Source organism: Ictidomys tridecemlineatus, chromosome 10 (genome assembly GCF_052094955.1).
Source record: "Ictidomys tridecemlineatus isolate mIctTri1 chromosome 10, mIctTri1.hap1, whole genome shotgun sequence".
In the NCBI taxonomy this organism is placed as follows: domain Eukaryota; kingdom Metazoa; phylum Chordata; class Mammalia; order Rodentia; family Sciuridae; genus Ictidomys; species Ictidomys tridecemlineatus.
The window spans coordinates 215,525-231,343 of NC_135486.1; the positions used below are offsets into that span (position 1 = coordinate 215,525).

Here is a 15,819-nt window from a genome sequence, read left to right on the forward strand (position 1 = left end):
CTTTTTTATGGCCCAGAACATGGTCTGTATTTGTTGCCTTTCGGAGCCCTAATAAACTATCACAAACTAGATGGCTTCAGATAATACATTTATTTATTGACATCTTCAGACATGATTGTGGATTTGTCTGTTCTGCCTAGTTTTGAAGCCAACACATCTAGAAGTATTCTCTGGACTTGCTCTGAAATATGCTTTATATCCCAGGACATATTGTCTTTTGCTTTGCAGTTATTTGAGTCATTGTATCTGAAGTGGGTCTCTTAGAGACTGCCTGTAGAGGGTTCTTGCTTTGCTTGTCTGTCAATTGAACTGTTTAGTTCACTTACAGTTAATGTTACTATTGGTGTGATTTGATTTAAATTTAACTTGTCCTATTACTGTTTTCCCCATTTCCTGCCTTATTTTGGTTTATTGGGATATATTTATTTTTATTTAGTTTTGGTATTTACTGTAGGGTTTAATATGTATGCACATATCTTTAGCCTATTTCTGTTTGTCTTAATATATATTATACCTTACAAAGAGTTTATTTCCATTCCCCATTATTGTCCTTTGTGTGATCATGCTATAAAGTTTACTTCTACAGATATGTGAATGCTTTGACATATTGTTATGAAATGGCTTCAGTTGATTATCTTTAAAAAGTATTGTTTAAATGAGGAAAATTTTCTTTTATATTAACCCACATTCTTTTAAGTATGTCTAGTCCCTCTCTGGTATGATCTTTCCCTGCAACTGGAGGATTTCATTTAATATTTCTAATACTGCTAATAAACACCCTTTAATTTGCCTTTCTTTTTGAAAGAAATTTCCCTTTCACGTAGAACTCTGAGTTGACCACATGGCCACCCTATCTTCCGCTTGTGTTGCCGTTGATGAGAAGTCACTGCTGTTCTGTCTATCCATGTGATGTGCTCAGTTTTTTTTTTTTCCCCCTCTGGCTGCTTTTAAGACTTTATCTTTATCACTTTTTATTTATTTGGTACTAGGAATTGAACTCAGGGGTATTCTACCACTGAGCTACATCCCCAGCTGTTTTTACTTTTATTTTGAGGCAGGATCTCACTGAGTTGCCCAGGTGGCCTTGAACTTGGATCCTCCTGCCTGGGATTCCTGAGTTGCTGGGATTACAGTTGTGGTTGGCCTGTTTTTCTGACCCTCCAAGACCCATGAGTTCTGATTGCGTTGTGCTGTCTGCGCTGCAGTCTGGGAGCTTGAATTACAGGCCAGTGCCCTGATAGTGCTCGCTTGCTGGGTCCTGTGGAGGTGCTGCAGGGCCTGTGTCCAGTATCTGAAGTTTGTCGCTTCACAGACTGTTTCTTTATAGTTATTTAAGGGACACAAGCCAGTCAGGTTTTTGCTGTTTCCATAATGGCCAAAAGTAATTGGCTTTTTTTTCCTAATTATTAATATATAAGGGTAATTCTGATCTTGAAGTTAGAACAGATTGTTACACGGTTTTATTTTACATACCATGAGCAAAGTAATGCAGGGGGAGAGAATGAATATTTCTACATTATGTTGTTTCAATCATTTACTTAAAATAGTCTTGCTTTATATTTTAGAAGCAAAACGGACGAGTCGGTTTTTAAGTGGCATTATCAACTTTATTCACTTCAGAGAAGCATGCCGTGAGACTTACATGGAATTTCTTTGGCAATATGTAAGATTTAAATATACTTGAGGGTCATACAACAGATGCATAACCTCATTTATGAACCAGCAATCTGGTTAGAAATGTTTGTTGCAAATATCATTTGTGTTAAGTAAAATTCCTAACTCATTTGTGAGGAATAACTGACTAGCTCTACTAAAATTTATTTCTAATGGGAAAATTATAGTGTGAGTAAACATTTTGTAGTTATTGCTAGTAGTGTTATGTGTGAGGAAATCCATGGCTCTTGGAAAGCACTGAGGAGAGATTGCTGATGTTGCTTTGATAGAAATCCTCTGTGGACAAAATGCAGCAGCTGAGCATTGCACACCAGGAGGCACTGCTGAAAATGGAGAGGCTCGAGTAAGTGGGGTTTGCAAGGAAGTGAACAGTTTCAAAATGCACAGTGAGTGTGAATGGTGTTACCATCTTGAAGTCCACTTTAAGTCTTGTCTTCCCCTGTAAGTGGCAGAGTATTTAAGTGTGCCTTTTCTGAAAAGACAAAGATGTATTTTCTTAAAACTCTTTGCTTCAGTTTTCTTGGGCTCTGTCTTCTTGATGATGCATTAGCCGGACTCATTTGATGCCTTTAAATTACTTCCCTAATTACACCTCCAGCCTTTGTCTCATGCAGATGAGCACTAGCTGTTGGGACCCTTTCTTCATATCATCTAATGCTGGCAGCATGTTTGCTCTTCCACAGTGTTCTGCTTTGAACTCGAGTAAAGGGAAAGATATTCAAATGACAGTTCCTCAGTCTCCTGTGTACTGACAGATGCTCCTCAACCTATGTTGGGGTGTGTCCCACCAACCATCTTAAATGAAAAACATCCCAAGTTGAAAGAGCACCTGATGCTCCCGAACCACGTGCCACTGTTATCCTGGTTTGTCAGCCAGTGTGCAGTGGAGCTTGGTGTTCTCATTTGCAGTGGTGCGTATCCTCATGCTGGTGGCAGATGGGGAGCTGCAACATTTTCACCTGTCACTAGCCTGGGAAAAATCAAAATGTGAAGTACCATTCCTATTGCACATGAATTGTTTTCACATCATCATGAAGGTGAAAAACCATCATGAGTCAAGGACTATCTGTGGTTTTTTTTGTTTGTTTATTTTGTGTGTGTGTGTGCTGGGGATTGAACTCAGGGGTACTCTATCACTAAGATATCCCCATCCCTATTTTGTATTTTATTTAGAGACAGGGTCTCACTGAGTTGCTGAGCACCTCGTTGTTGCTGAGGCTGGCTTTGAACTTGCAATCCTCCTGAGCTGTTTGGATTATAGGCGTGTGCTACTGTGCCTGGCTAGTTTTTGTTTTTCAAGTCCTTTCTAATATGTTGAGGCCTCTGAGGTTGCCTGTTTTAGGAGAGAGCTTTTCTGACCTGTTTCTGGTAAAAATTGCCTTTACAATCAGTAATAAACTGAAAAGACTGGGGATGAGAGGAAGATACTGAGATTTAACATGGTAAAAACACCGCAAACCAGATCAAAAGAAATATGCAAACTGGGAGAGAATTTTTGCAATATTTGCTGCAAAGCATTGCAGACTATACTAACAAAACTCAGGTAGTTTTTCTACCTACAAAAAAGTCCTGCAAACTGAAGGGAAAAGATGACTTAATAGAAACCTGGGAGAAGGCTGTGCATAGAGTTCACAATAAAATCAAAACAGATGCTGATACATTAGTTATGCAAAAATCATACTAGAACTTTTGTGGGGAAGAGGCTTGAGCCTGTGTGTGTTAGGAATGGTAGAGGCCTGGGGATAGGGGAGGAGCATTAGAGAAGGCATTGTGCATGCATCTCATAGGAGTGAAGTCGGACAGCACAGCTGTGGGTGCTGCCTGCATAGAGACTCCATGGGAGGATACTGAGGGCTCCTCAGGCTTTCATTTCTCTCAGCAGTGCCAGGCCATCTACTTCAAATGGCTGGAGAGTGTGTGATTCAAAAAACAGAAAAGTAGATGCTGCATCTAAGTTGAGGGTATGGGTTTTATTTTGGCCTTTCAAAGTTAAGAATGTGATGTTAATCTATTTTACTGTGTTCAGTTCTGTTCCAGTTGAAGAGCAAGAAGAGTTCAAGCAACTTACTGATGATATTCAGGAGCTACAGCAATCATTGAATCAGGAATTTCGTCAAAAAACGGTATCTGTTATGAAACATCTTGAAAACATTTTTTTTAATTACATTTCCATAGGGGTGTGTAAGGGGGATAGGAGCTCACTGCTTTCCATTACTGAAGAACAGTGCTTGCTAGGTCCATTTGTGCCCCTTACAGTGTATCAGTCATCCCTGAACAGGTAGCTTTTTGTTTGTGTTGCAGTGTTGTGTCCAGTCTGGTTGAGCAGGCGTCTTAGGGTTCTCCTAAGCTTGCTCCTACTGAGACTAGAGGCACCCTGGACACTGCAGCAAGCTCAAGGGTGCTCGGGATAGTTTAAATTTCCAGGGAAGCATTGTGGTACCCAGCATCTCTCAGACACTGCTGTAGCTCCTAGCTCAAGGTAGTCCACTTCCGTTTTTAGATCATATTACCATTTGATATCTTTGGGGTTTTGGCATTTACCATGATAAAAAGCAAGTGCCATGTGAAAATCATTATGGAAGGAGGACCTGAGAATTTCTGTCTCATCTGCTTACGGGTACAGGGATTTATGCAACATCCAATAGGTCATATATATGCCTAATGAGTAAGTAGTGTGATTATCTAAGAATAAACTAAAATACTCTTTCCAGTTAAATGTTTATTTTCTCAAAGGACTGCAGCATTGTCAAACAGAAGTGTGAAGTCACTTTGACTTAATCATTTTGTGGAGGAATCCTTAGATAGTTATTCTGGCCCATGGGCATTACAAGCACAGAGAGTTTGAGGCCGGTCAAACTCCTTTCTCTCCTTTCTCATCTTGATTTTGTGAGAAAGCAGCAAGTGATTCCATTTCAGTCTGTTTTAAATCATAACCCCTTGGTTGGCTTTTTTCCTTAGATAGTGCTACAGGAGGGAAGTTCCCACAAGAAATCAGATATCTCAGAGAAGACCAAACGATTGGTAAGCACCTTCTGCCACCAGCACTGCTGTGATGTTCAGTGGGGAAAATACTGGAGCCATGTGCCTGCTTTCCCCACTTCATAGTGTGGCACATATTAGTCCTTCCACTGATGGCTGCAGGTGTCTGTGCTATCCTGCAGATGTTCCTGGAACCCTGTCCATGCCTGTTGTCTTGCCCATGTGCTCCCTTTTGTCATTGAAGGGATTCCCAAAGTCAGCACTTGGGGGTTCAAGGGAAGTGAGTATTCACAGCTGACCCACATTGCCCAACGAATTCTAGAGCTGAACACCAAGAATAAAGTAACAGCACACATCAGTAACAGACATAGCACACATCAGTAACAGACATGCATTATTTTGGTCAGCCTTGGCCTCTGTTGCCTGGTCAAAAGGTAAGAATCTTTCCAAATAAGAAACCTAGAAGGATTGCACAAGTCCTAGGATTGTACCTTCTGTCCTAACACATAAGCATTCCCTTGGTCTACGGCCCCAGAGGGGCGCCAGTTCATCTCTCCCTATGGCTCTGCACTCAGACACATGGCACTGTTTAGCTGTGTTTTTGTAAGGATATATTTGTGTTCTTTTTATTCAGATATATTTGATATATATTGACCTGTGACTTGTTAACATTTATAACATTTCTAAAAAGCCTCTGTGGTAATATGTAGAGTGATAGAATTTCCCAAGCAACGTAAACACAATTTATCTCTTAAGTATTTGGGAAGGAAGCTTACTGAATTTGTTTTTATAGCATGATTTCAGACTTGAAGCAGACTTTTGAGAGAATTCCTCAATACTCTTCTCTTTCACTCCTTTGGGTTATATTCGCTTTTTTTTTTTTTTTTTTTAAGATATAGGGTCTTTCTGGGTTATCAGGCTGCCATTAAGCCTGGGGCCCAAGCATCCTGTCTGCTAGGCCTCCTGAGTAGCTGGGACTATCGGTGCATGACAGCACACCTGGTACCCCCCTTCAATTTTATTAATTGATGTGTGAATATGTAAAATTGTGCATATTAATGGGGTACTATGCTTTGATACCTGCATATGTACATTGTGTAGTGTTCAAGTCGTCAGACGTACCTATTTCAAATGTTGGTCAGAGTCCTTCTTGCGTTTTGGAATTCACAGTACACAGTTGTTATCTGTGCTTACCTACTGTGCAAAGCACGCCAGGGTTGTTTTCTCCCGCCTCTAACCTGGTGTGCACCAGCCCATCTCTCTTCACCCCACCCTCTGGAAACTGCCATTCTACTCTTCCTGTGACGCTTGTCCTCCGGGGCTTCTTTCACCTAATCTCCAGTCCCATCTGTGTGGTCCCAGAGGTCAGGTTTTGTTTTGTTTGTGGCTCAGTAGTGATCCATTGGGCACACGCACCCCCCGTTTTCTCTACCTGCTTATCAGGTGGTGGATGTTGTGCTATGTCTGTCTCTTGGCCCTTGTACACAGTGCTGCATTGGTCGTAGGAGATCAGAGGTCCCTGCAGCACGTGGACTTCATCTCCTTGAATATGCACCCAGGAGTCTGGTTGCTGGGTCATGTGGGGGTTCCATTCCTGTTTTTTTGTGGCTCTTCCTGTTTTCCGTAATGCCTAGGCTGGTTCATGTTGTCACCTCTGGGTGGAAGAGGGCCCTTTTCTCCACATCCTCCTGCACTTTTGTCCTTTTGGTGATATTATGAGGAGCTGCTTCAGAAAACACTCGAAGTACGAATTCACATCAAAGAGAGCTTTATTTGCCTGGCCAGGGACTGTCACCCACCTGTACAAACTGAAACTCTGGGAGAACAGCAATTTCCAGGCCTCTGTCTTGGGAATTTAAGGATAAAACCACAGCTCAAGGGCTTTTTCTCAGCGTCATGCAAGCAAGCCCATCAGAGAAGCTAAAACAGTAGTTACCTGCAAGCCCTAAGCAGGACTGGAATTTTCCAGTTAGCAAGCAAGCAAGCAAGCAATCAAGTTACAGAAGCTAAAAAGCAGTCAGCTTGCAACTCAGTTAATCGCATCTTGGGTCTGAGCAGGTGTTAGACAACTGAATCCTGAGTTCGAGCAGGTGGTTAGTGGGGATGAGAACCTACTTCAAAGTCTTGGGTCACTAAGACCACCATATCCTGGGCTGAGTATATTTTATGGGGTACAAAGTACAGAAAACAGTATAAGAAAACAGCTTTCATTTCAGTTTCTCAGAAACAGCTCTTGTAACAGTTTTTTTATAGAAGGCAACAAAATGGAGTCTTAGGCCTTTCTATGACAGTTTTTGCTTTATAATTGTCTTATCTCACTTTTCAAAATCGTATATCCTATAATCTAAATATTTTACTAATCTATAACTATAACTTACACTCTTATTGATTGTTATCTATCAGTTCACACCACAACCGTGATTGCCGTTCTTACTAGAGCCAGGTGATTTTCCTGATGGTTAGTGGTGGGGAGCAGGTTGTTTTCAAATTCCTGTTGGCCATTTGTTTTTTGAGAAATGTCTATGTCTCTTGACCAATTTTAATTAATTGGTGGCTTTTTTGCTGTTGAGTTTGGAGTTTCTTGTCAGGTTTTTGCAGACTCCTGCTTCCATTCTGTGTGACCTCTTCACTCTGTTGTTTCCTTTGCTAGATAAAAGCTTTTCAGTTTGTTGTAATCCCATTCATGTATTTTTCTTGTTTCCTATGCTTTTGGTGTCTTGTCCAAAAAGTCTTTTGCCGTTGCAATGTTCTTGAAGTGTTCCCCTCTTTTCTTTTAGTAGTTTCATTATTCACTTTTAAAATTAGGGAAAAGAAAGGGATTTGTTTTGATTCAACAAGCATGGGCTAAGCACCTTCTCTGTTCTGTGGCTCCATTTGGGTACTGGGAGAACAAAGACAGCTTCACAACTACAAGTGGCATGGTGAATTTGGAAACACATTGGGTGCATAATTATAAAGTTGCATAGAGGAAATGGGAGTTGGATTTTCAAGGATCAATGAAAGTTGAGCAGGCAGGCAGGATAAGGGAGGTTTGCTGTCCTAGTACCACTCTGATCATGGAAACAGCTCCTTATTCATATGTATGACAATGTTTGAGTGATGAGTCAGGCAAGGAATAGTCGGATTAATTTTATTCCCTACCCCCTGCCCCAAAGGTGGGCTTTTGTTTTGTTCTTTTCTGTTATTGAAATATAAATCATCACTTTTATCATATATAAAAAAATGTTTCTCAACAGAATGAACTAAAATTGTCAGTGGTTTCTTTGAAAGAAGTACAAGAAAGTTTAAAAACTAAAATTGTGGATTCTCCAGAGAAGGTAAAAAATTATAAAGAAAAAATGAAAGATACAGTCCAGAAACTTAAGAATTCCAGGGTGAGTTTCCTCTTTATTTTATTGTTTTTCTATCTCTTTTCTTTCTAGCAAATTCTTGGATTACTTTTCTGGATTATCTATGCTTTTCTCTTATTTGTTTTTGTTGTTTTTCCTCATTGCTAATTTGTGGCTCTTCTCTAAAGACAGGGTGTGGGGAAAAGAAATAAAAATTTAAGACCAAGACATTTGTTCAATGACACTAAAGTTTTGAGGCTTTGCTTTGGGTAATTAAAGCAGAAATGCTCTGTCCTCATGAGTTTGAGTTACTTTATGACAAAGAGAAAGGTATTAAGCAATTTTAGTTAACAGCTGTATAATTATAAATTATAATACATACTTTGAGAGAATAAGAATATAAGGTGTGCTTATGAATACAGAATATACATGAAAACATTTTCATAACTTCTGATCAATTTTGCTGTGAATATAAAACTGCTCTAAAAATAAAAATGCTCAAAAATATAAATATAAAATTGTTCTAAAAATAGGATGACCTATTTTTAAAAAAGGAAAAAGTGTAGGGTGCTTTGACATTAAAATGGGGGAGCTCAGTTTAAAATGTAGGAGCCAGGTGGGAGAGAGGGAAGCGGGCATATGCACTCCCAGGTGAAGTCGTGTAGTGTGTCCTAGGGAATGATCCAGGAAAGAAGCTTGAGCAGAGGGAGGACTTCTGTGAGTTCTGTGAAGCATTAGGGGCAAGATGTGCACAGGCCATGGGTTACTCGGGAGACAGGTGGAGGTGGTAGGACAAAATTGGAAGTTGGAAGACAATTTAGCATTCTCCTTGAAGCAAAGTTTTTAAACTATTTCTATTAAAATCATTGCTAGTTTATCTGTGACTTTGTTACCTGATAGTTAAAAATTGCCACATAAGCATAAACAAAAGTCACCACAACGGCAGTGAGAGCCCAGAAATAATTTGTGTATTTGTGAGGAATGGATGATATATTCAAAAGCAATTCTAGGTCAATTAACTGTTTATACAAAAGGAAGGGAGATGAGCCTACACTTTACATTATTTTCAAAACAACTTATGTGGATTGTAAATTAAAGTTTAAAATTTCAATAATTTTAGAAATTTTAAAAGAATATTTATTGTAGTCTTATACTGTGATAGGTGCTTTTAAAAATTAAGATTGGAAACCCAAAAGCTATAGAGAAAACTAGACCCACTAGAACATATTTGCAGTGCATCTGACAGGTCAAGGATTGTGTCTATCATATGCAGAGTGTGTGAACAGCTGGGAAAGAGCATGCAGTAGCATGACCCAGTCCTAACTGAGGGGAGCCCTGCTGGCTAGGCAGTTGGCAGGAGTGCCTAGAGGGGAGAATAGAGAAGTCTTTGCAGTTACAGCATATGTTCATTTCATGATTTTAGAATTGGAATTGTTCTTTTTAAAAGAGGAGGCTATAGCAGTAGTTGTACCAGGGAGTAGGAAGATTGTAGATGGGTGATGTGATTGCCAGGGGGATCAGAAGCACCTGAGAGTTAGCGAGAAACACATTTCCTGGCCCCTTGCACAGCCCTGGGGTGGAACCACAGCATTGAACTGGCTCCTTTGCCAGTTAAGAGATGTAATCGCTCAATTGGACACATGTTGGTGATGATGCTCTGATGCTGACCTATGCACAGAAGTCATTAAGAGCAAATAAATTCATATTACTGCAGTTTTATAAAGAAAACTATCAAACTGAGGGCTCATTTTTCTTTCCTTTCATAGCAAGAAGTGATGGAGAAGTATGAAATCTATAGAGACTCAGTAGACTGCCTGCCTTCATGCCAGCTGGAGGTGCAGTTGTATCAGAAGAAAATACAGGAACTTGCAGACAATAAGGACAAGCTGACCAGTGCCTTGAAGGAGGTTTGTGTTGTGCAGGAGGGTTGTCTGTTATGGAGCTGCTTACTGTAGTTCTTTGAGTCAGTTTCACTCTTAACTGTTTTCCTGAAGATAGGTGGGATTCTTCCACAGTGTGATAGATGAGTCAGTGTGTGCTAAGGAAAAAGACACTTTTCTTTTTAAATATAGCAAGACCTGTCTTAACCTCCAGATGAAATGAATGATTGGCACAGCACATCACCATATATGTTTTGGGAAACAGTAATGGATATTTGAACTTGTAACCCTTGGAAATATTCTTACCTGATCAGTAAGCATAAAGTCCCAGTCTAGTGCCCAGAAGTGCACTGAGGATTTGTAGAGAGCTTTGAAGTTTATGATATAGATAGTGTCTATCCTGAGACCTGAGAACTCTGGTGTCATTTAAGTTTCTCAGTCCGGAAGCTTAGAAACCAGTTCTTTCTCACTTCTTACCATCTTACATTCAGACCACCCCTAGGGTCATTATCATTGGCATTTGATAAGACATTTTTTTTTTTTAAGAGAGTAGGAGTTAGGTGAGATTTCCACTTCATAGTTCCTTTATCTACCATGCATGTTAACAAGACAGATCTATTGCTTCTACTTGCTCCTAGCATCTGCCCTTTCCTTTTTTTCTACCAACTAAGTCTAGACTGTCCCCAGATAGCCTCAGCTTCTTGACTCGGTCCAGATCCTCCCCAGCCAGCCTTAGCCTCTTGACTGATACTGCACCTGCACCTCCCCCAGTCTTGGCTGGCAGAGTGACCATGTAAAGGCACCTCTGCTCGTTATGCTCATTCTAAGGTCCCTGTTGTCCCCCTTGCATGGTCTGCTGCTTTTTGCTATGCTTTCAGGGCTTCAAGGTCCATATCCCTTTCAAAACTATTTTATTATAGCTTATTTCAAAAGTACCCTTTCATTTTGTTTATAATTCTAACTAGCTTAACTGATTTTAAATGCTTCTCTCATAAAATTTAGAGTCGGAACTTAGAGGACCAAATTGAGAATGATGAATCTGAACTAAAGAAATTGAAGACTGAAGAAAATTCACTCAGAAGACTGCTGATTGTGAAGAAGGAAAAACTGGCCACGGCACAGTTCAAAATAAATAAGAAACATGAGGACATCAAACAATACAAACGAGCAGTAATTGAGTAGGAGCGCACCTTCAGTCTTTGTGTACTAGGAAGTGATGAGGAAAGCTGTGTGTGTGTGTGTGTGTTTCCCCCCAGAAAAAGGGCATTCCACCTTTTAGTGACTCTAGCAGAGGTGTCATGAAACTTGTAGTGCTCCATCCTGATTTTGAAAGGTTCTAGCTGTTCCTTTTTGTTCCTCTTTAGTGAGCATGATGCTGCATATTTCATGGTCTTCAACAGACAGTGGTTTAGACTTGCCTCAGAAGAATTAGCTGGCCTGTCTACAGTATATCTGGTCTGTAGAGTTAATAGCATTCATTTTGAGAAATCTTTTTATTCAAATATAGATTCATAATTTGCTGAATATTTTTGAGGGCAGTACATTGGGGTGTTTTGCTGGTGATCTTCTCCCCATCAATTCTAAGACTATGTTTTTAGAACATGTGCTGCAGATCTGTTATCTGTCATCCCCCTAGTCCCTACAATGGGTATCAGAGATCAGCTGAGTGTTTCCTTTGCAATTCCTCGTGCTGGAGCAAGGGGCAGCACCAGAGAATATTATACTTGATGCCAAACTGCCTTGCAGAAAAGTTGTGCTGATTCCCATTCCCATCGTAAGCATAGCTGTGGGTGTGCAGCTGAAAATCCTCTCCTTAAAGGAAAGCCCTTAAGTGCCCTGATGCGACTGTAGCACCACACTTTGGGGGATCTTTCTGTTTGCTTTTATGTCCTGAGAAGAGTTTTATGTCCATGAAACCATTAGTGACACATGGAGACTTTGGAATCAGAGTCAGCATTGTTTTGCCTTTTTAAATACTAAGTAATTATATCAGCTATCTCTGTTTTCTTTTAGGGATTGCAATAAAGTCCAAGAAAAAAGAAGTGCTGTCTGTGAGCAATTAACCACAATTAATCAAGAAATCCAAGAGATTAAATCTGGAATTCAGCAAATAAAAGATGCCACCGAAAGGGAGAAACTGAAGTCCCATGTGAGTAGCTATCTGTTCATGAGCGTCAACTAAGAGGTCCCATGTGCTGAGGATGGGGTCAGGCAGCCTCGCTGGAGGTGTCTGTCAGCTCTCCAGCTGGAAGCCTGGCTGCCCTTGGCTTTTGTCTCCATTTCTGCAGCTCTTGTGTCACTCTTGCACAGTGTGCACAGGTATCTCCTCTCTGTCTTTCTTCTTGCTTGACTTGGGCTCCTGATAGCACGTAGTAGAACATCATTTTTTTTTTTTTTTTGTAGTAAAAGTGGTTTCTATGTTAAAGTTTTGATTTTATTAGGTAAATGAACTTGAGTAGTGATTTCATTAAGTAATCACTAATTTTTAAGTAAAAAAATTTCGGTATTTCCCCCCCAATAAAAGATCTCAAAAGTTTTTCTTGGTGTCATTGTTAAATGTAATTCAGTTAACTGAAGTTTGGAAAAAAGAGCTTAGATTGGTCCCTTTGTGTTAGGAAAATTTTAATATCTATATATAATTGTCTAAAATTATTATGTTTACTTCCTGCTCATTTTGAGTATATTTATTTTATAGCTTCTTAAATAACCTTAGTTTTAATGAGAATAGGAATCTTCTACATTTTTATCTTTGAAAATGCCAGTACATTGCCATGCCTGTTTCTAGCCCTTTAACTGTCCATGTCTATTCCTAAAATATTCATTAAACCTCCATTCTCTCCTCAACTTGTGTGTGTGCTGCTGAGGATTGAACTGGAGGCCTTCAGTGTGCTAGACATGTGCTCTACCACTGAGCCACATCCTTTCTATTTCACTTTGAGACAGGGTCTTTCTGCATTGCCCAGAAACTTAGGGTCCTCCTATCTCAGCCTCCCAAGTCTCTAGTATTATAGACACACCATCCTGTCCACCTTTCCTTAACTTTTGAAGTTTGACTTTTATCTTGAAAATTGTTTTACTAGAACAGTTGTCCAAATTGCTGTATAAGAAATCACTAAAAAGGCTATTTTTCATGCAAAATTCCTTGATATCTATTTTTCTCACTCCTCTTCATCTTCCACACATCAGCACTGTAGGTTGCAGTTTCTGAAACACCCTGACACCTGATAACTATTCATATACCTACTTTTATTCCACCATACACACTCAGTTTTCAAAGATTGCTAATTCTAAGGAGCCACGATGGACCCTGCCCATACATGCAAGGTACTTTTATCCCCCAAAAGATACATTGTTAGGATACATTGTTAGTACTTGTGTATCTGTGAATGAATGCCTATGGATAATGTCTCTAGGCTGTTTTTAAGGTAAAAAGAAGATAGGAAGAGAGTAGAATAGCAGTGGTTCTCCTTGGTCTGCCCAGTATACTGTCCTTCCTTTTCCATTTGGAAAAAAGTCTGAATAGATTTTAGCAGATATCTAATCCTTTTTTTTTTCTTTTCAATATTACTTTATTTTTTGGAACCAGGGATTAAACTTAGGGGTACTTAACAAGTGACCCAGCCTCCCAAGTCACTGAAGTTACAGGCATGCACCACTGTGCCTGGCTAATCCTACTTTTTAACTAAATTAACAAATGTTTGTTATCACATGGTCCAAGTATGATTAATGAACTAGTTAGTAATGCATTACCAAGTAGTTACTAACTCAAATTTAAGATATCTTTGTTTCAATCATAGAAAATGTCCATATCTGTCTTATATTACTCTTAATTCTGTGTGTGTGTGTTTCCCAGTGACGTTTTAACTTCTTGACAGTAGCAATCATGCATGGTCCAAAGTTGACATCATGTAAACTATGCTGGAATGGTGGCTTATGTGTAGTATGCTTTCCACAGATCCTGTAAAATCATAAGGTTTTCTAGCACAGTGTTAAAACTGTCTCTGTGTCGTTATTCAGTAAAGAGTTTTTGAATGAACAAGTCCCCAAATGAATGTGCTGAATTAGGACCTCCAGTAGCAGGGCAAGAGTTTGTACTTTGTCTTGGCTTTTGAGAATCACCATAGGTTCTGCTTATTGTCCTAGTAGAACAAGACAGCTTTTATTGTTGAAATGTTCTCATTTTGAATTTTAAATTTTTATTTTTACATTCTAGTGAACTGAGGTCTTGTCTGTAGAATGAATCTGTGCCCTCTTGCTGAGTATCTCTTAAGGCATTTGAGGCTGTCAAGGTTCTTTCAGTCTTCTCTCAATGGGTTACTTAGCCCCAGTTTTCCAGCCTCCTTTATATAGCTTCATTTTCAGATTTATGACTAACCAGTTTGCTTGTCTCCTGTTCCCTGCTTGCCATTAATCCTTTTACAATGTATAACTTAGTCCTAAATAGTCTTCCAAGATCACGGCTTGACAGTACAGAGCGGTGCCTTTGAGGATGGGGCCTAACAGCAGGGTAAATTTGTAGCAGTAGCACCTTATCTTTAACTTGCAGAGCTTGGGGTCACTTTCACGGTGGTTCTGCCAAGGTGAGATATTCTTTACCTGTTTCAGTAAGCCTTTTCTCTGCTATGACCAAAGTCCTGGCGAGAAAACTTTAAAGAGGAAAAGTTTATTTGGTGGTTCACAGTTTCAGAGGTCTCAGTCAATAGACAGTCATTTCTGTCCCACGTGGCTCCTGAGGCTGAACATCAGGGCAGAAGAGTATGGTATAAGGAAGCAGAGAGGGAGCTCTGCTCAAAAGGACACAATGTAAACCCCGAATCACACACCTAGGGACCTTCATGAGCCGCACCCTACCTGCCTGCAGCAGATGATTAAGTCACTGAGTAGGTTGAAGCTCATAAGCCACTAATTTCACCTCTAAACCTTGCATAGTGTCACACATAAGTTTTTGGGGGACACTTACTATCTAAACCATAATATCGTACTTTATTTACTTATTATTTTGGTGCCAGGAATTGAACCCAGGGTCACTCAACACTGAGCTACTTCCCCAGCCCTTTATTTATTGAGAGGGTCTCACTAAGTGGCTGAGCCTGTCTTTGAACTTGTGATCCTCCTGCCTCGGGCATATGACACCCTGCCCAATAACACCTTACTTTAATGCAAATATTAATTCTTGTCATTATTTAGTGTCTCCTGAAACTTTGATTAACACGCTGCCTTTTCCATATTAAAAAGTTGAGTGGATCTGGGCTCTGCTGCATAGTTACAGATCAAAATTCAGGTACATTTTTTGGGCTTGCTGATTTCTCTAACTTGCCATTTCTCAGCCTGCACTGTGACACATGTATCTGCTCATAGTAGCTGGGGAAGGACTGTAAATACCTGGGTAACGTAAGGGTGGTTTTATGAAGGCTCTCTAGCTTACTACCTGATCCTCTGAGGAAAAGAGAAGGGCTTCCAGATTGCTTTTCCTGCATTTCTTTTGGATTCTAGTTTTTACTATAACCCTTTATTTATCAAGTATTTTTTTCCTCATAGTAATTCATTCTATTTCCAGTTTTAATTGCTATCTTTATTTGGGTAGCTTTCAAAAATCTGCTTCCTGTTCTGCCCACTCATGGAAGAAATAGCATTTATGAGCTTTTGTTCATTCTCTTGCTGCCTGTCCTCTTCTTTGCTTCCTCCTTTCCCCACCATGTGTCTCTCATTCATTTTGTATTTCTCTGTGGCAGCATTATTTTCCATAACAAAGACAGAAGATGACAGACAATCCTAGTTTTAAGGCAATCAGCAAATAAATTGGTCTTTCAGCTCCACTGTTCCTAACAGTCCCTTTCTGTCCGTAGTGTGTTGTTTTGTAAGACTCGTGGATGGCAGCTAAATTTCTTCTGTGACTCTAATTCTACATCAAATCTATCCTGGAAAGCAAGAATTGTCAACTGTGTCTTGCTGAAATA

At 39.8% G+C, this 15,819-nt stretch overlaps 1 protein-coding gene across 2 annotated transcripts in view; it reads left to right on the top strand.

The window, feature by feature from the left end:
- Nuf2 (NUF2 component of NDC80 kinetochore complex) overlaps positions 1 to 15,819 on the top strand; it is a 28,798-nt gene that overhangs the window by 10,066 nt on the left and 2,913 nt on the right. For both annotated transcript variants that reach the window (XM_005319862.5, XM_040277088.2), the window contains exons 6-13: positions 1,566 to 1,663; positions 1,944 to 2,017; positions 3,701 to 3,797; positions 4,633 to 4,695; positions 7,890 to 8,027; positions 9,749 to 9,889; positions 10,865 to 11,040; positions 11,876 to 12,011. In XM_005319862.5, coding sequence (XP_005319919.1) covers positions 1,566 to 1,663; positions 1,944 to 2,017; positions 3,701 to 3,797; positions 4,633 to 4,695; positions 7,890 to 8,027; positions 9,749 to 9,889; positions 10,865 to 11,040; positions 11,876 to 12,011 — 923 coding nt within the window. The remainder of the gene's footprint in view (positions 1 to 1,565; positions 1,664 to 1,943; positions 2,018 to 3,700; positions 3,798 to 4,632; positions 4,696 to 7,889; positions 8,028 to 9,748; positions 9,890 to 10,864; positions 11,041 to 11,875; positions 12,012 to 15,819) is intronic.